Raw genomic sequence first — 21614 nt, forward strand, 5'->3', positions numbered from 1 at the left:
TTGTCAGGTAGGACGTGAGTTTCAGGGAGTTTTGGTGTTCCATGGTGGTAAGGTTTAGCAGGTTTGAGATGCCTAGCCCTCCCATTCTTGGTGGAAGTTCAATTAGATTTCTTCCCTGTTTGTTTAGTATCTATTCATTGGTGAAGGCTGGAATTAGCTCTTTTTTTATGTTTTCTTCAAGAGGACTTGATAACTCAGTGATGTTTGGTACTGTCCTTAAGATATAATTCCACTTGTGTTTAACACCATATATGAAGCATCATATGCCACCTGCAATTCAATATTTGCAAAGTTGGCTAGTAGCCTAACTTCCGCCACCCATTTGTTAACTTTGTCTTTGATATTTTGCTTTTCAAAAGACTCAAAATCAATCGCTGCACCAAGATGTCTTTCTCCCTCCTTAGTTATCTTCATTTCACTATTTGTCAGGAGCTTTCTGGCCTCCTCAAAGTAATCTGGCTTCACTGTGGCAGACTTTTTTGCATTCGGGATATAACCCAAAATGTGGACCATGTGTCTGCACCAGATCCCACCACTTTCTTATATCCACTACTTTTCCTGCCCCTGTGAGATCATCTGTACATGCTCCCTTTTAACCCTGGTCCCCTCATGTTGCACCCTCTGCTACAGGTGCATAAGTCCATATGCATACATAGCTATGGCAACTGGGTCTCACTGAGTAGTGCCTTCCAATGATTGGATGACCTCTAATTTTGTCTCTTTCTTCCCACCTCTGTTGGTGAAAAATAGCTCTGCTAGTTCCCTGTATGTGTTCTCCACATATTTGGCCATGACCAGGCATTTGATTGTGATGTGTATGGTAATCTCTCTGTTTATGTTGTTGAAGGCATTGTATACATCAATTAATAAGACTACTTTGCAGTCTGATTCCTCAGATATCCTCATGGTATGAATCACAGCCTCACACCATGCCTATTGCTCCACACACACCTGATGATTGCCTGCTACTTCTTGCACCTCGCCCTTCGCGACCTCCATGACTGCTTTCCTTACTATTCTTCTCAGCACCTCACCTATACCATTTAGACAAAAGCCAGGCTTCTTGTCCAGTGGGATAAATCTGTATGCTGTGTATGTCTCAAGATGCTAACAGTCCTCAGTAGTAATTTTCCTCACCAAAACAGCAATGCCATCCTGCTGTCCCTTGTCATGTTTCCACCATGATCATGACAGAAATGTTACGCAGTGGACGCGGGCATCGCGCACACAAATGACGTAGAAGACTTAAACCTGTTACATAACGGACACGGGCATCACGCAGGAACAGACTCGTGTTTTCACCGCGACCTGTTACATCACGGATGCGGGCATTGCGCACACAAATGATGTAGAAGACTTAAACCTGTTACATAACGAACACATGCATCATGCACACAAATGATGTAGAAGACTTGGAGGTCGGCAGCGGAGGAGTACGAAATCGGGGCCTTCTGCCAGCAGAGATCAGAGGGCATATAAATCAAATGAAGTAAAGAAGTAGGTCCCTCACTTCCATGCCCTGTTGCATATTTTAGATAACTATTAGTGACTTTATTGTACGCCCTCTTCACACAAAAATAAAGATATTGGTGAACTGTGTGGCGCTGGGTAAATAGAAATAGGATAGGTTACATAGACATACATTGGCACCTGTGCAATGGCACTGGTGTTGTACGGCTGTAGCGTAAAAAAGATGCGCGGGCACTTTTGACTCCTCCTGATTACAATGCTTGCCCTCTGCTCACACTGATTAACTAGTAAGATTTATTTATAATGTAATTCAAGTATTAAACTAAGTGATTGCACTCCACCATTTTTTCTTGATCCCAGTGAAGTTAAATTGATCATAAGAGGCTAAATGTCGTTCTATGATTCTGGATTGCAGGAACTACTCAAGTCATGGTTTATGATTCAATGTATCAATGCAAATACAGGGCATAGCACATGACACCAGACTCCAAAGCATAAATAACAGCAGACCAAACAGGGTCCTCATGCTGAGCTTTGGCCAGATTCTTCAGAAAGAAGTTGTCAATTACTGTAACAGCAGCAACAGGCATATTACGTGAAAGTGTATCAGCAACATTGCTTGCATGCCCTGGAATATGCTTAAGGATTGGGTTAAATTCTTCAATTGTGAGAAACCATCTGGCTAGGAGGTCTGAAAGATTTTTGCCATAGAAAAGCTGAGTGACAGCAGTGTGGTCTATGTAGACTGTAACAGGATATCAAAAAATTATATCACGAAAATGCTTTAAAGCCTACACCACTGCCAGGGCCTCCAAATGAGTAACTTAGTAATGAGACTCAGGCTTGTTAAGAATGCAACTACCATATGCAAGAACATGGGGTCTACATCCATCTACTTGTGGCATAAGTACTGTTCCGATACCTGTACCAGAAACATCTGTACAAATAGTAATGGGAATGCCAACGCAGGTGCTTCAGTAAGTGCAAGCTTCAAGGAATCAAACTTTTCCTGATGAACATCGTGCCACTGGAATGAAGTGTCCTTCTTGAGGAAACATGTTTGAGGGTAAGCAATTGAAGCAAAATTCTTAATAAATGCATGATAGTACCCTGCCAGACTAAGGAAGGAATGTACATGTTCAACTGACTTAGGTGTAAGAAAAGTCCCTAACCACCTTGTCAGTGGTGTGAATACCATGTTTGTCTACAACATGACATAGGAACTGGATACCATTGCAAGACAATGGACAACTTAGTGAAGTGGCTCTCCACATCCTTGGAAACTAAGATTAAATCATCATGGTAAACAAAAAGTACATTGCCCAGTAGGCCATGAAAAATGGGAGTTAATCAAGCACTGGCAAGTCAAGGGAGCACTCCACAACCCCATGGGCCAACAAAGCCATTCATAATGTCCACTGGGAGTAGAGAAGGCCATGACCTTACAAGATTTTTCCTCCAGGGGTATCTGCCAAAAATCCACTTTTAAGTCTAAGGTAGTGAACACAGAATTACCAGTGCCAATGGACTGGAGAAGGTCACTGAATACAGGCAAAGGGTAATGGTCTGGAATAGTGACCTTGTTATTGATTGTAATCAATAACAGGATGAAAAGATCCATCCTTCTTAGACACCAGGAGGAGTGGCAAGTTCCACTCTGAGTGAGACACTTGTACAACACCTTCACATAACATGTCATCAACCAACGACTTAGCTATAAGCTGAAAAGAGTGAGGCAACCTATAAGAGGGAACATAAACAGGACGAGCACCTGGCTGAAGATCAATTCTACAAGACTACACAATCTGTAAGTCCTAATGGATCACCAGGCAAAGCCGAGGCCTGATGGTGGGTCACTGACAGTTAAATGAGATGAGGCATCTCATCAGGAAAATCAGTCTCACCTACAAACATTGCAAACTTGGAGACCAAGTGAGCTGTCACATGCTTGTTGAGACTGTAGCACAGAAGCTGCAATGATAGGAGGCGAATCCTGGAAAGCATCAACGTCAGCTACTTCATAGGAGCCTAAGTGATTGCCAGGAGAGAGAGTGGTAGGAGCACCTGTGATGTTGGTTACCATAGCTGTGGTAACATGATCCTTGTGAATAGTGAAGAGAGTCCCTTCCAAAGCAAGGCAACAAACATGAACAGAGTCAGGCTGAGATAAAATGTCCGACCCAATTGAAGCACCTGAAATGCGCACCGGAACTCGAACTGTACTTGAAGGTCCAATACGATGTTCTCCTACAACAATAGTAGCAGAAGAAAGAATAGGAGAGTTAAAGTGATGACGTCCTTTCGAAGGCAACTGTACGATCTGATCATGCACAGGAGGGGAGTCACAAGTGGAAACTGGACTATCTGTTGCAGGAATAACAAAATTACAGAAAGTCACTACACGGCGACTAGGAGATATATCAATGCCATGCGCTGTAAGAGCATCAATGCCCAAGAGACAATCACACATAAGAGCAATACCAGATACAACAACAAAAGTGACATGGAAAACTGTAGCATGCGAGGAAAACCTTAAGGGAATGTGACCAGATTCAAGAATAGGCAAGGGAGAACCTTGTACATAATGCAAACTATTACAAAAAGGAGGTAAAGGGAGACTACAAATTCCAGAGAACATAATAAGCCTTTCTACTTACGAGACTACATTCTGCACCAGTATCTACAGTAACTGAAATAGGTGTATTCTCTGTAAGAAATTGGAAGGTGAGTAATTGAGAAGACTCAGCAGCCACCAAAGGGATGATCTGGGATCAAACATTCCAGATCAAACCTTGCATTGTGAAACAGGCACTGGTGCAAATGGGACGGAGATTGTCTAGGATAATGAGAGGTCTCAGTTCTAAGTTTCAAAACCTTGAAACACTGATCAGCCGAATGTTTACAATGACCATGGATATGACAGTAGCTAAGCTTATCCTGCAGCTCTCCTCTAGAGAGGTCATGTGTCACATTAGAAGAAACACCCAGTAAATTCCTATGGACAGGGGACTGCCTTGACTTGTGTATATGAAACATATGGAGAAAACAAAAAACACTCGAATGACCTGACTTGTTACAATAGGTACATGTGAGTACAGAAGGGTAAATGTAGACAAAGGGGAGCTGTGAGATGGAACTGAAGACTGAGGGGTGGAGGAGAACTAGGAACATTGGTATGTTGCTGAGCATTGCTAATACACAAGGAACCAGAAGGCACTTCCAAAAGTTTATGAAAGCCTTGTTGCGAAAGATAGTAGGGTCTCATCTGTCTTATAGCTGAGAGAAGAGGCAGCTCTCCTCTCAAAAGGCACTAAGAAAATGATTTATAAAAGAAATTCCAAAATATGGCTATCTAAAGAGACAGTGCCATGATCAACCCACTCTGAATGGGAGAGAAAATCTAAGGCTTCAACTACAATTTTGCTGGCCTGGGCCTAGGCCCACCTATAGTCAAGAGTGCCCAATCTGGATATAAGAACATCAGCCAGCTTAAAACACTGAAATGAATTGTCTACAGGGGTATAAAAAAATAAGGAAATTAGACTTGATAGATCATAATTGTACTCCAAAGATTTGGGGTCGAGACACAAACCAGATAACACCTCAGAAGCCAATGAATTAGGTGCAAGCTGTGACCTCACAAAAGAAATTTTCTCAGACCCCATTGAAATAGTATTTATAATACAATCTTCGCACTGGTGAATAAAATCACTAGCTTTATATTGGTATCATATCCAGAAAATTTAAGAAGGATCCTGACGTAATATGTAATGATGTGAATGTATGAGCCATTGTGTCAGATGGATTTGGGGAACGAAAAAAGGATGGTACCTTTTGTTTAGACATATTAAAAGAGGTATAACAACAACCCACTTCGTAGTAACATCAAAGTTAAAACAAAGAAAATACATACAGTTAATAATGGCGAACGCAATGAATAACTCCTCGAATCAGAAGAATGACCTGAAAGAATGTAAACGATAATATTTGTTCTGATACACAAAGCACGAATGTTATTAATACAAGTTATTCACAATTAAGGCCCATAAATACACTTCACTATAATTCACAATTCCAATATTCACAATGAAAGAAATGTAAGAAATAAAATTTCTAATAGACAAACAAAATGTGACCGTTATGAAAGGACGTCACAACGGAAACAAACATGGCTGCCAAGGCAATACGTCTCACCAGAAAAGTAATTATGTAACAATTAATTCACTATAACCAGAAGACGATATGACCTTGCATGCATAAAAAACAGTACAAGCCTGACTACAATGAAGAGCACTGAAAAGGGCCAGTCACTGGAGAAACCAGCGAACACAATTCAATGTCCAATAGAATTACCTAGAGACAACATTGTGGAAAAATCCTATTCTATCCGGGCTCCAGATTTACAGTCGACGCACTCAGAAACAAGAGGCGATCCAGTGACAAATGGGGATGACTATGATAGATTATAGAAAGTTAATAGAACCGATGCAAATGCTAAAGTGAAAACCATGTGGGACTATCAAAAGCACTTGGCGTGTCCAAAGAAAACTGTTCCTGCACTTAAGTGAATAAAATATTGTTTCAAGTCACTGGTATGAACTGTTCCAACGGCACTAAATAAAATCACCTGGCTGCAAAAAAAAAGGGAAAGAAAAAGGGGAGAGAAAACACAAAAAACACGATGCTCCAAACTGGCTTGCCAGAGATCTCAAATGTTCAAAGTTCAATGTAGCATTGCGAAATAATAATGCACAAAGGAAACATTCACAATATTGTTTTACGCTGCCATCATATGTGCGAGGCTAGCTAATGAAAGTATACTAACAATGTAAAATATTGTATTAATCACTTCAATAAGCACTACAACAAAAGCATGCATATGCTATGAAGGTGTTTTCGAAACTGTGTTGCGTGAACGTAGCCTGGCTTGGTGGGAAGCATACATGCCCGCATAGTTCCTTCACAATATTGGCACATGGAAATCTAATCAATACAATCATTTTGATAAATTAATATAAATAAGTTTCATAGTATTTATATATAAAGGGGAAAGCATGTATTTCCCAATCTACAAGTACAATGTATAACAATCGCACAATGCCTTTAGCATGCTTGTACACCACAACAACCTCTCAGGCATAGGAGAGCTGATCTTAAGAGTGAGAAATGACAGTCTACATCTCATCCACGTAACAATGCCGCATTTTGGTTGTTGTTTCTTTTCTGCCATCACCTCTGCCAGACGAGCGTAGAATGCTTTTGCCTTGGGACCCATGCCACCTGAAGTCGTAAAGGTTATAGGAGTGAATGAGCCCTGGTCCACATTTTGCATACGCTCTTTGTACATCCTTATTTTCTCATTCTCGTTCCGGGAGTGGGATGCCTCAATAGTTAGGTTATTGTAACAGGGGGCCATCAGATAAAATATTCGCATGTCAGAGAAAGCCGTGTCCAGAAATCTCTTGTGCTGACATCCACTTGTGCTTCATCTGAGGTGTTGGATGTACATGCCTGAAGTTCTCCCATCCTAGTGGGAGTAATGTTGGTTCGATGGTTACATCCTTGCATACCTCCTGAAGCATTTGGGCAGTGAGATCTCTTACCTCGTCATACCTCATGCAGATAAATCCACCCTGCTTCCATATCATTGCATGGTTTGGACTAAACTGTGCACCACAGGAATATCTGTTAGGCAATCTTTCCATTGACCATCCATACCTCAAGGCAATGGCATCCGTGATTTTTTTTTTTTTTTTTTTTTTTTTTTTTTTTTTTTAGGTTGAATCTTTTTACCCTGATTGGTAGTGCTGTCAGCCAGTCGGACCCCCATCTTCCTGTGCTATTGTTATATTTCTCTTCATACTATTCAATAGATGAACTAAAAGAGCGCGAAGTTCCTCTTTCTGTCTCTCTTCCCTTCCCTTTGATATATTTCTTCTGATGTCTGCTGCTTTCCTCCACGTTAGTTTACTTTTGTTGATCTTGTGACATGATGTTGTCAGGTAGGACGTGAGTTTCAGGGAGTTTTGGTGTTCTATGTTGGCAAGATTTAGCGGGTTGGAGATGCCTAACCCTCCCACTCTTGGTGAAAGTTCAATCAGTTTTCTATCCTTATCGTTTATCATCCGTCCGTTGGTGATGGCCAGAATTAGCTCGTATCTGATAGTTTCTTCAAGAGGTCTTAGTAGGTCGGTGATGTTCTGTACCCTCCTTAATATTTAGTTCCACTTATGTTTAACGCCATATATGAATGTGGCATATGCCGCCTGCGGTTCAGTCTTTGCAAAGTTGGCTAGTAGCCTAACTTCCGCCACCCATTCGTTAACTTTGTTTTCGGTATATTGCTTTTTAAACCATTCAGAGCCGATCACAGCACCGAGATGTCTTTTCTCCTCTTTTGTTATCCTCCCATCATTGTTTTCAAAGAGGTTTTTGGCATTGTCAAAGTAGTCTGGCTTCACTAAGAGAACAGACTTCTTTACATTCGGGATATAACCCAGATCCGGGCCTTGTGCCAGCACCAGATCCCACCACTTTTTTAAGTCTGCTACTTTCCCTGCCCCCATGAGATCATCTGTATATGCTACCTGCTTAAACCTGGTGTCCTCATTTTGTATCCTCTGCTGCACGTGCATAAGACCAAGCGTATACATTGCCATAGCCACCGGGTCTCCCTGAGTGGTGCCTTCTGAAGATATGATGACCACCACCACTACTACTACTACTACTACTTCTACTACTACTACTACTACTACTACTACTACTACTACTACTACTACTTCTACTACTACTACTACTACTAATTACTACTACTGCTATTACTTCTAGCTCCCCCAGCCACCTCACCTCATACGTAGGTCCCCCTGCAGGTATAGTGACGTCTCGAGGGATACCAGGTGGGGTTCAGAGGGCGGCGGCGGCTCCTGAAGAAGTAAGACGCTGAAGATCTTGTCCACGTTGAGGGCCATGATTAAAGGACGCGTGGACAGCACATGGACCTGGAGGAGATGATTACCATTACAACACTGGCAGAACACACAGACACGACCACAACATATCTGGTTGGAGGGTCTCTAGCAGGGACCCGGGAGGTCGATCGGGTTCCTCTATAACTTCGGTATCATTCGCACTGAATTAGCTCTCCATATTCTCAGTGGTTTCTTTCACACACCTTTCTTTATCCTTCAAGAGAGCTCCAATTCATCGTTTCGGAATTCTGTATTAATATAAGTCCCCAGCCAATCAAGCAGCACGGCTTATATCACCCAGTGTCTCACGCGACGCCACATCACTCCTCAATCTTGCACGTTCTCCAATGGACTCCTCGGCAGCATGCAGGGTTTTACATTTAAAAGTATCTCACAGTTCTTCAGGATCCGCAAGGGCGGCAAGTTTTTTAAATCAGTTGGAGACTGCTATTACATAATCCTGAGTACATGCATAATCACTACGCTTTTCTGGACGCAATCCTGGTGGAATACATCTCGGGATTCGCCTGAACTTGGTATCCAACCTGAGAGTTGCAACTATAAGTAGGACCCTCCAATGAGTACTAAGGAGGGTGTAATCGATCTCCTTTGCCACACCTTCGGCATTGCTATACCAGATTTCTCAGAAGAGAACTTTTTTTCTGATTCCAGAGCCAACACATACTTCATAACTAACTCTAGTCTGTCACTACCAACAACCGCAATGATGTCACCTAAGACAACAAATGTGTCTCGTGGCGGGCATAGAACATCTCTCCAAATCCATACATCTGTAAAGATTCCAGCCTCACTTCATTGCATGCCACGTAGACGGCGTGACCTAACCACATAATCTTTCGCATCGTCCCTTTGGGATCGCAGCTACCCCACGTTCCTGGCTGACATGATTCAATTAAATTCAATTGTTCACCGCGGGTAGTTCACCTACCTAAGGTATAAATACAAGCTTCGGGCCCCATGTAAGTTAGTTCTACTTCATCAAATAAAGGACTCAGTCTCTCTCACTACACTGGTGATGACCGGAGAAATGGACCAATCTCACGTTGCCAAAGGCGTCCACGCGGTCTCCCTCAAGCTGCCACCCTTCTCCATGATTGACACGCCCTCCTGGTTTTGCCGGGCGAGGATTTAGTTCCGCCTGGGGAAAATCAGCGCGCCTAAAACGAAGGCGGACTACGTTCTCGAGGCGATATCTGAGGACGTGTTTCAGCATATTTGTCGATTGCTAGAAAGGGCACGACGACATCATTCATTATGATGCCCTGAAGCAGTACTTGCTTTAGGATTTCACGCTGTTGGCAGCCTCCAGAGCCACAAAAATCCTCCAACTCCGCCAACAGCCACTGGTGGACATTAAAACTAAGTGCAGTGTACCACGAGATGCTGTCCATCGTTCGCCTCCCACTCGGAGCCGAGGGAACCAGCAGGACCATCGACAGGCTTCGACAGATGTGGCTTCTGCGCCTCCATGTGCCCGTCCGATTCATCCTTGGCAACGCGAAGGACATGACCATCAACATAGTTTCACGAAAGGCTGACCACCTCGCCGACGCATACACCACCGCAGCACGAAACCAGGATGTCTTCCCTGCTGACGACGTCGTCAATAAGACGAGATCACACTACAGCGGCAGTTCTACACAGCAGACGCCAACAACATCAACACCACAACACCTTCATACAACCTGTGCTGCTACCCCAGGGAATTCGGTATCTGCGCCAGAAACTGCCTACCAGGATGCACCTGGAAAAAAAAAAAAACTAAAAGGACCACCATCCATCACAGTAGCCTCCACAGGCGCGATGGGCCTCTACATCCACAAGACCTCCAAACGTCGTTTCCGTTTCGACACCGACGCCTGCAAATTCATATTTCCTGCATCTTCAGTAAAACGCCAATCCCCCAAAGAAGTCGGCGTACGGCTCGCCGCCGCCAATGGCACCACTATCGCCACATAAGGGTGCGACTCACCTTCGGGAGTCGCCCTTACTCCTAGAGCTTCATCCTGGTGGACGTGAGGATGCCCCTCCTCTGTGCTGTTTTTCTCGCCCACAGCCGCCCGATCTGCGCAGCAGCACCCGCCTTGACGCCCCTGCAACACATAGCACAGCTACCCACGGTCGCCTCTAGATGTCTTCAAGCCTGAACTGCGGGAGACGCCAACTTAATATGGCATCTACCATTAGATCATGACGTCTAGGCCCCCAGTGTTTGCAAAGTACCACTGCCCACCACATAAGAAAATCACAACCGTCAAGAAAACATTCTAGGAGATGGAGAAGCTGTGTCTTTGAAAAAAAAAAATGGTCCTCCTGTGACGGGTTAGGTGTCCATCAAACGACGAAGCAAGTCGGAATGGACAATGGACAACCTAGAAAAAGGCCAACCATTCGCGCGGGATCGGTAGTTGGAGGGGAAGAGATGTCTGTAAGAAAATTAAAAGATAGTTGTGTATGAAAGAGGGCCATTGCCACCGTGCGATTTTTGGGGATATTTTATTGCGTGAACTATGGACTACTTAGGACAGACCACCAACTCGCGCGGGATCGGTAGTTGTAGGAGGGACAGAGATGTCTGTATGAAAATGAAAAGATAGTTGTGTATAAAAGAGGGCTATTGTCACCGGGCGAATTAGGAACATTTATTTGTGGGGTCATGGCTTTGGAGGGGTGGGCAGGAGACTTGGAGTTGGAGGCTGGAATATATGCATGTAACCGTGAGGTTACTCTGGGATATTTATTCATCTTAACCCCATCCAAACGAAGATAGAAAATGAGTGGAGGGCTTAGTCGAAGGGAGAGACGGAAAAATTGGAAATAATTTTAGTGGTAGATAAACTAAAGTGAGAAGATGCAGTAGGAGAGAACGTTAGAAATGAAAATTATTTCAGTAGCAGGAAAAGTGTATGTAGATGTTTGTGCATGTAGGCTTCTTTTCTGTTTGCCTCTAAGCGTATGTACATACAGTGAAAGCTGGTAAATGGAAACGTTATTGATATGTGCGGCTATACACGATTTTTCGTGTACACCGCACGTGGAAGAGGCGCAGCTGACAAGTAGTCTGTACGGTGTGGTCTAGGTGTGATGTGACGTATTAGGTGTCTGTGTTTGGCGTGCAATCTTTCCAGGTGTCTCATGTGAAGTTTGTGTTTGTGTTGGTTGAGTGGACGGATGCTGGAAACTCGGTGTAGTGACTCATCTGTTCTAAAGTCACTCAATCACGACCCCGCGATGAACATAACTGCGACATTCTGAACCTTCTGATGGATTACAAAGGATTACAAAGGCGGAACATGCCGACAGGAGACCTTTTGGTCCATATCAAGGTCGGATGCGAAAAAATTCTATTAATGATAAGTAAATAAATAAGTAAAAATATAATAAAGTAAATAATAATAAACAAATAAGTAAATAGTACATAATAATAAATTCACATGTAACTAGTAATAAATGAGAATCAAGCAAATAATAATAAACAAACAGACAAACGATAACAAAACAAACAAATATGAAATAAATGAGTTATTACAAAATTTTGCTTAGATACTTATCTAAATTATTCTTAAAGCTTCGAACTGAACTACATTGCACTGCCTTTGCAGGAAGTTTATTCCATTCATTAACTACACGGTTGGCAAAGTTGTTTCTACCTACTTCTAAATTAAATCTATTCCCGGACAGTTTGAGACCATTGTTTCTTGTCGGATTCTCATTCAGTGTGAAAATTTGGTCACTTTTGATGTTATCAATTCCCTTTAGAATCTTACAGACCTGTATCAAGTCACCTCTGAGTGAGTCTACGTTTTTTTAAGGAAAACAGATTCATATGTTTTAGTCGATTTTCGTATGATTTATTTTTTATATTTGGAATCAGTTTAATGGCTCGCCGTTGTACTTTTTCCAATCTGTCAATGTCTTTAATGAGATTCGGTGACCATACGGAAACAGCATATTACAAATGTGGACGAACTAACGATTTATACAGCTTGTTAGTGAGTGATGGACTTTTGAAATCAAAAGATCGCACAATCAGTCCTAGAATCTTATGTGCTTTCTCAGAGGCTGATGGTCGTAGTTGTTAGAGGGACATGTCAGCTGGCTCAATCCCGGGGACTTGCACAGAATCGGTCTGACAAGGACTAGGTACAATTAACGTTTAGTGGACAGTGTTGCAGTTTTGAAGAGTTTTAGTCTTCCCAGCACAGCCTTAGCTCTCGCTCCCTGTCTGCGGAAGTGTGGAGTCCAGGTAAGGCCCCTATCCAGTGTGTTACCCAGCACACAGGCATGGTCTTTCACTGGGACGTTTGTATTGTTTATTTTAAGAGGGCTGTTCGTGATTGTTCTGTTGGTTTGCTTGCAGCAGAAGTATACAGCTTTGCATTTCGACGCACTCTTCTTAATGCACCACTGTTGCTCCCACGCGTGTGCCCCGTCTAGTATGTTTTGCATTACATGTAATGCTCCCTGCATTGTTTTGTGTCTGCTAATATGATTAGTGTCGTCCGCTCGGTTGCGTGGGTAAGCCGGCTCTGGCAGGGCATTCGTATATAGATTGTACAGAGTGAATGCAAGGACTGAACCTTACGGTACAGCCTTCGGTACACAAGGTCGGGACAGACAGCCCCGCCACCTTATTCTTATTGTCCTGTCGTCCAGATAGTTGCTGAGCAACCTTGTGAACGGCAGGGTAAAGTCGAAATTGTGGTACAATTTGTACTTAAGGCCTTCATGCCAGACAGTATCGAATGCCTTCTCCACATCCTTATAAACCAAAATGGCCTTGCCAGGGCGACCATCTGGCGGTCTTTGAACCCATTGAATGATCATAGAAATAACGTCGTCTGCACCGCGCTCCGGTCGAAAACCAAATTGGCAGTCCCTCAGCACATTCTCCGTCTCCAGGTACCCGGTCAGGCGGCGGCAGAGGACGTGCTCAAACACCTTACCAAAGCACTCCAGAAGGGAGACTGGCCGGTATGAAAGAGGGGCAGAGACGGGCTTCTGGGGTTTGGAAATGAGGATGGTGTGAGAGGCTTTGAAAAGCTGTGGGAAGTACCGAGATGCTAGTGAGGTATTGTATAGCGTCGTCATGTGTGAGATCATGTTGTCTGGCATACATTTGAGTAGGTGTGCATTGATGCCTGAAGGGCCAGGGGATTTGAATTCTAAAGCCGAGATAACCTCCTTTACTTCCTCCAAAACGATGGGGCAGATAAGAGGGTCATTTTCATCTAACTGAGAGAGATCAACAGTCTCGTCGGGAATGAGGTCACTGCAGCTATTCATGAAAGAGTTAACACTGTACAAGGTGCTAACGCTATGCAGTACTTGCACAGGATGGGCCTTAAGGACCTCACTCTATGCTGACGCCAGAAGGTCAGCCTGGTGTTGGGGGGAGTGTGCAGAGTGGTTCAGATGGTTGATGACCTTGGGTGGAGGCACAGAGCACTCCTCCAGCTGTCGTTTGATGGTCCTTCAGAGCTTGGAAGGGTCTGTTGTATAGGCGCCGGAGAGCAAAGCTTTCAGTTGCTCCTCCTCATGATGTCAATCGATGTGGAGGGACTTCCTCAGGCTTCTCTGTAACCAGTCCATGTCTTGTAAGATAGCGTCACTGGCCTCTGGGGGTGCTTGTAATAGGTTGTAAATCTGCTCTGTAGTGCAATGCGTAGTCTGTTGGTGCGCATAGAAGCGGTGAACGTGGCAACCTTGCGGTGCTTTGTTCTAGGAATGTGTTTTTTCACCGCGTTTTTTACAAAATTCGTGAGTGAGCGCCATTCCTGCTCTATCACTGCATGTGGAGCGTTGTTCAGGTGTGTTGGTGTATGACATATGAGTGTTTTTTAAGCTTTCCCAGTCGGCCTGACTGTATCGTAACTGGGGCTTACTGAGGATAAGAATGGGTGAGGTGGAGATGCGAATGATTAAGGGTATGTGGTCGGAGAGGGTGGGGACGCTGAATGAGATAGTTGAGTTTAGGAAGAAAACTCGGCATTTGGAGAATACCAAGTCGGGTTTACCTTGTACTCCATGTCCTATGAACGTGGGAATATCCGGACCTAGGAAATTCAGCCGGTACAGTACGAGAATGCAGTAGCCAACTCACTGAGCCTGCTGCTGTGCGTGCCGGAGCTCCAGTCAGCATGTCTGCAGATGAAGTCGCCAATGAAGAAGGTTGGAACTTTGTATGGCATCACCTGGAAATGTCAACAAAGGGGAGGAAGGGGATACGGGGAGGGCGGTAGAGGGTACACAGGAGGATGGGAACTCGATTAGTGGTAAACTTGATCGCGAGCATCTGCTCATAGTGAAAGTGATCAAGTATTGTTGCCTGAAGGGATTTCCTGGCTAGAATACAGACGCCCGAGTGCAAAGCAAGACCCCGACTCCACGTGTTGAAACCTTGGATCTTGGGGAGAGAGTCGGGGACTGGATCACCCATCGAAGTCAAGCCAATGGCATCAGGACTGTGTCAGGCAATATCTTACAAGGTGTTGGTCCTTTGTGAGGTCCAGTTTCGGACGTGCTGGTAAAACACACATATATCCAGTCTATCCATGGGAATAGTTGGCTTCAGTGAGTCTTACTTATTGGAGAGAGTTTTTGGAAGGAAACTTAGTCTTAGAGGCTTAGAGGGTAAGCACTTCGCAGTCTGAGGAGGATGAGCTACCGTTGGACTGGACCATGTCAGCGGTAGTGCTCGCGAAAGGGATTATGCCCAGCAGCGTTGGTGGGAAGGGTAGAGGCTGGGTGGGGATAGGATGGGTTGTCGGGACCAAAGGGAAGGCAGGTAAGCCGAAGTGTGTGAATGCTGTCGACAGCATCTCCTGCACCTGCTCCTTGCTCTTGGACAAGAGCATTGCTGAGTAAACAATGGTCAGAGCAAGCTTGGTCGCATCTTAAATTTCCAGTTTACAGAGAAATCCATTGCAACATAGAAATTGGACCGCCAAAACCTGGAGATCCATGAAGACTCGACATAATCTAAAATCACAAGCTAGATCTTTCAACAAAGGTGACAAGTTATTCGTATATCTCCCAATTCCTGGAGACCTACTAAAAATAAATACTTTGGATCATATACAGTATTATCTAAGGAAAGCAGCTTAATTATATCACTGGAACTCCAGACAGAAGGAAAAAGGATATATATCATATCAATAATTCAAAACCATATTTCAGCAGAGATGAAAACCCTAGATGCAGTTCAACTACCGAAAAAAAAACTTGTTCACAGAAGAATCCGACCTTAAACTCTTCAATCCTGTGGATTCAACTCTAACGGAGAAATTATGTCGGCCTTACGATCTAAACTTCTGCACTTATCATTTACAGCTCGACTAGAATTACTTGACCTGATACATGAATACCCTCAATTATTTACTGTCCCAAGAAAAAATAATCTAACTAGTTATGACATCCTACTTGATGTTAAGCCCATTAAACAGGCTCATTACAGGATGAAGCCAACAAAGACAGCTTACCTCCGCAAGAAAATTAACCACCTGATGGACATAAGATTCCTCGAATTATACCATAGCCCGTGGTCCTCGCCATGCTTACTGATGTCCAAGTCAGACAACAGCTATTAGCTCTGTATGATTTACCGGCGTTTCAATAGCCACACTAAAAACGATACTTTTCTTCTGCCAAGGATCGATGATATAATATACGTCATCGGCACAGCTAAGTACATTACAATGATGGATATGCTTAAAGAGTACTATGGTGTTCTTCTGTCATAAGGAACTTACTATTTTTGCTACGCCTTATGAGCTATTTCAATCCAAGGTAATTTGACTTAAAGTGCCCCCACAACCTACCAACGGTTGATTAAATAGCGTAACATTGTTGTCTTCAGTCAAAACTGGTTTGACCATATCAAATACTTACGTTCTTTCCTGCTGAGAGCAAACCGCAACCTATCAACCTCTCCAAAAGCGATTTCGATAAAGCTCAGCTTTCTTATCTTGGGTTTATAGTTGGAGACTCGAAGGTGATACCACTGGACCTTAAAACTCAGGCCATGAACAAGATTCCCCCTCCCACTACCAAAAAGCAAGTCAGGCGATTTCCTGGTATGGCCGGCTATCAAACGTATGCCAGACAACATAATCTCACACATGACATTATGCAATACCTCACTAGCCTCCAAGTACTTCCCACAGCTTTTCAAGGTCTTCCATACCATCTTCATTCCCAAACCCCAGAAGCCCGTCTCCGCCCACCTTCCCTACCGGCCAATCTCCCTTCTGGAGCACTTTGGTAAGGTGTTTGAGCACGTCTTCTGCCGCCACCTGACCGGGTACCTGGAGGCAGAGAACGTGCTGAGAGACTACCAGTTTGGTTCAAAGACCGCCAGACGATCGTCCTGGTAAGGCCATTTTGGTTTGTAAGGATGTGGAGAAGGCATTCGATACTGTCTGGCATGAAGGCCTTAAGTACAAATTGTACCTCAACTTCGACTTTGCCCTCCCGTTCACACGTTTGTTTTGCAACTACCTGGACGACAGGACAATAAGAATAAAGTGTCGGGCTGTCCCGGCCTTGTGTGCCGAAGGGTGGAGTACCGCAAGGGTCAGTCTTTGCTGTACAATCTATTTACGAATGACCAACCAGAGCCGACTTACCCAGTAATCAGGCTTTTACTATCTCCTATGCGGACAACACAAATTACATTAGCAGACACAAAACACTGCAGGGAGCGTTACATATAATGCAAAACATACTAGACGGGGCACACGCGTGGGAACAACAGTGGTGCATTAAGACCAGTGCGTCGAAATGCAAATCTGTACACTTCCGCTGCAAGAACACCAACAGAACAATCACGAGCACTCCTCTTAAGATGATACAAACATCCCAGTGAAAAACCATGCCTGTGTGCTGGGTAGCACACTGGATAGTTGCTTCACCTGGACCTCACACTTCCGTAGACAAGAAGCGAGAGCTAAGGCTGTGCTGGGAAGACTAAAACGCTTCAAAACTGCAACACTGTCCACCAAACGTCGATTGTACTTCGCCCTTGTCAGACCGATTCTGTGCCGGTCCCCGGGAAGATTCAGAATGTCGCAGTCATGTTCATCACGGGATCGCGACGGAGCTACTTCAGAACTGGTGAGTCCCTACACCGAGATGCCAACGTCCGGCCACTCAACCAACACAAACACAAAATTTAAACGAGACACCTAGAAAGACTGCACACCAAAGACAAACACCTGATACGACACATCACACCTAGACCACATCGTACAGACTACTTGTCAGCTGCGCCTCTCCCTCGGGCGATGTATACGGAATATCGTGTACAGCCGCACGTATTTACAACGTATCCTTATCCCCAGCTTTAACTGATCGTGATCAGACGTGCCACGATGTGCTGGGTTTTGTCTAAGTACCACGGACATGAGTCCGTCTGTATCCAGCGGTAAGCGTGAGGAAAGGTAGCAGATTCTCAGTAGACGTGCCGGGTTCAGTCCTCGCTGGTTATACTTTTAGTTTTATTTATATTTGTATACATACCCATATGCATATTTTATATTCACATCTCAACCAAATATATATATATACTGTTACCTGCTCTCCTCTCGCCAGCAAAATGCATCCGCTACTTCAGGAAGTCTGTTTCGTCGGTCGGAACCAGGATGACTCGCCCCTTATATATCCCATTGAATGTACATCCACACAGAGGCAACAACCCTCCATATATAGCATACACACACAAGCATATCGCAAACAAAAATACGACTACACGCACAAACATCTACGTAATCTTCTTCTCCTGCTGAAATTAATTTCATTTCTAACTTTCTCTCCTACTGCATCTTTTCATTTCAGTTTACCTACCACTAACAGTCTTTCAAATTTTCTGTCCCTACACTAAGCCTCCTACTCCTTTTCTAACTATGTTGGTTGTTATTGTTGAATAAATACCCCCCCCCAAAAAAAAAAAAAAAAACTCACAGTTAAAGATGTTGTCAGCCTCCAACTCCAAGTCTCCTGCCCACCCCTCCTGAGCCACGACGCCATGCAATATGTATCCCTAAAAATCATTCGCTGGCAATAGCTCTCTTTATTACACAATTATCTTTTCATTTTCATACAGACATCTCATTCTACAACTACCGATCCCGCGCGGGCGGGATGTCTTTTCTAAGAAGTCCATAGACGTGATTCAGCTATCGGACGATACGGTCTACTCTAAATGTTTAATTTGATATTTGAGATTCTGGTCATCCTGAGGTATGAGCAATTCTCTCACTTTGTAGGTACCAAGTTTGCTATCATAAAATTTTACATACTTACGTTCAAGAAACCTTTCCATTTTGTTATCGAAAACTGGTATTGTTCGTGAATACTGTTCAACAATCCGCTTGATACGGTTTTTTGTGATAATCACTGCACTACTCAGACTCTGGTCAAACCCAGAGGCTTGAACACTTTTCTGCCTGTAAAATGATCTTAATGACACTACATATTTTTTCTTTTAGTTGTTCAATCGTCAAAATCCCAAGGCCAGAACACTTCCCTTTTGTACGGAGTTCCGTTTCCCATTCTCTTAATTAAAATCACCTGTTATTTTTTTTTCTTCATTTGTATATAGAACCTTTTCTCCTGTCCCTCTAATTACCTTTATTTGTGCACGAAAGTCGAAAAAAAAAAATCTGTGTGGGAAGATTACAGATTTCCCGGTGCATCGTGAAGTACGATTATAACAATATCCCAGGGAGGACAGGGGTGGGGTTAGGAAAAGAAAACTTCATCCACAGGACCGTGAGTGTGTGAGTGAGAGTGACAGTGTGTGTGTCAGAGAGAGGACACCGGTTAGCAATAGGGTGAACAAAGGAATCTGAGAAGACAATGACGGTAGTCGGCCGCATTGTCTACGTGGGTTGCAGCTTCCGCAGAGGTAGCGAGTACGTCACAATCTATGCAGAATCGCGTACGGTGGTGGTGGTAGTAGCTGAAGTGGTGGTAGTAATTGTGGTGGTAGTGATTGCGGTGGTAGTGATAATGGTTGTGGAAGTAATGGTGGTGGTAGTGGTAGTTTTTGTCCTCCATCCCTCCTTCACTACCTTCCCTATTCATCCTCTTTCTCCTCGAGTTTCTCTCTCTCTCTCTCTCTCTCTCTCTCTCTCTCTCTCTCTCTCTCTCTCTCTCTCTCTCTCTCTCTCTCTCTCTCTCTCCTTCCATCCCTCCTTCAAACTACGTCAATCATATCCTCCCCTAATTCACTCCCACTTTCTTTTCTCCGTTCCCTCCTAGGCTCACTCGCTATACCCACGTCAATTTTGCTCCCTTTCTAATGCAATATCATTTCCCTTCAGTTTCCTTCCTTCCCTCTTTCTCTGCCTCCATCCTCTCGTACCTACCTTCTTTCTACCTCTCCTTCATTACTCCCACTTTACTCCTTTACTCCTCTCCTTCCCTCCCTCCCTCTCTCCTTTCTCTTTCCTCTCCCTCTCTCCTTTTCTCCCTCATACATCACTCAATTTTTTTGCTTCCTCCCCCAGTGGTGTCTATCACCCCCTCCTTCACACCACAATAAAAAACACCTGACGACAGAGAAAATGAATACGTGTGGTGAGTATCGGATCACTTTCCGTATGACGCGGACCCACGTTCGAGTTCAACTGGTCTTTCCGGTGACCTCTTCTTGACCTGGATATCCGAGCACAAAGGGCAAAGGTGAAGACCACGGTCTGGTCACTGCTAAGCGGCTCCTGGCATGAGTTCTCCATTTCTACTGTACCGATGACCTCTGTATTTTACCAGCACTTTTATCCTTGCGCCGCACTGCACCAAACACTAACAAAGTATTTCGATTATATAAATCCTTCCCCCACAATATCCCCACCCCTAAACTCCACTCCAAAGTTTGAAAAAATAATCTAACGACAACCGAAAAAACAGCTATATTAAAGTTTCCAGCAAGCAAAAAGTGTTCACAATATTTTTCCTCGACCATCCCCCCCCCCGCCACCAATTCCCCACACCTACACTCCACTCCAAAGTTTGAAAAAAAAAAAAATAACAACAACCGAAAAAACAGCTATATCAAAGGTTCCATCAAGCAATAAGCGCTCACAATATTTTTCCTCAACCATCTTTGTTCCGCAGCAAGTGAGGAAAAGATGACCGACCGATAGACCGGCTAACCGACCGACGAACTCTAAGGGATGTTCAGTCGGCGGCACTTGTACCGATTCAGTCTCTGTCAACGCATTGAAACCGCTCATCGGAGACAGGAAGATATTGCAAAGCATTCTCATTGCATGGAAGATAGTGTCAATAGTGTTAGAGTAACGTCACCTCAGTTGAGTATCAGTATCTAGCGCTACCAAAAATAAATAAATAATTTAAAAAAATTGGTTGGTGAGCGTTTCCGGATGTAGACCTGTTGTTGCTGCTGCTGTTGTTGTATAGTATAGTTTACAAGAGCTCTATCATACCCAATCAAAGCTCACTTAGCAGACTCCAAGATTTTAAGCCTTTACATTCATATGAATGTTACTGAAAGGAAAATCACAGGATAGAACTATTCAGTGTTTTTGTAAAAGTTATTCTTAAAAAACGAGGATTAACAGTATTTGTGAGCTAGCCCATCATAAGCCGAATCCAGACATATATAAATATATATATATATATATATATATATTTATATATATATATATATATATATATATATATATATATATATATAAGGATAATAAGAAATTTCAGTTAGAAATTAAGAATAGATTCGAAGCTCTAGAACTAACGAGGACACCGTGGAAGATATTAATTTGAATTTATTTAATATCATTAGGGAATCGGCAGAGAAAGTAGGAAGTACAAAAAAACATTAGAGAAAACAAATACTCCAAAGCTACAAATGACCTAATTAAAAGAAGAAGGACCATGCAGATTAAAAGTAGGAAAGACGAAATAGAAAGAGTAGAACAAGCTTATCAACAAAAGGCAGAGATTAGAGAAAAGAAAGAGAAACATGGATGAAATAGAGGTAGCTATTCGGAAAGGTAAGTATTAAAGGGACCAAGCGCAGACATGCTTTAGGACGACAGCAAATGATATATTTGAAAGATAGAAATGGAGAATTCATTAAATGCAGAGACAGAATGGTAAAAAGGGTAGAAGAATTTTACCAAGAGCTTTACT

At 43.4% G+C, this 21614-nt stretch overlaps 1 protein-coding gene across 1 annotated transcript in view; it reads right to left on the reverse strand.

Moving 5' to 3' along the window:
• LOC143039847 (uncharacterized) overlaps positions 1 to 21614 on the reverse strand; it is a 155734-nt gene that overhangs the window by 52083 nt on the left and 82037 nt on the right. Inside the window, exon 5 of the mRNA XM_076210103.1 lies at positions 8317 to 8468. Within this exon, the coding sequence (XP_076066218.1) occupies positions 8317 to 8468 (152 nt within the window). The remainder of the gene's footprint in view (positions 1 to 8316; positions 8469 to 21614) is intronic.

Source organism: Oratosquilla oratoria, chromosome 27 (genome assembly GCF_046742065.1).
Source record: "Oratosquilla oratoria isolate Oo_2021 chromosome 27, ASM4674206v1, whole genome shotgun sequence".
NCBI lineage: Eukaryota > Metazoa > Arthropoda > Malacostraca > Stomatopoda > Squillidae > Oratosquilla > Oratosquilla oratoria.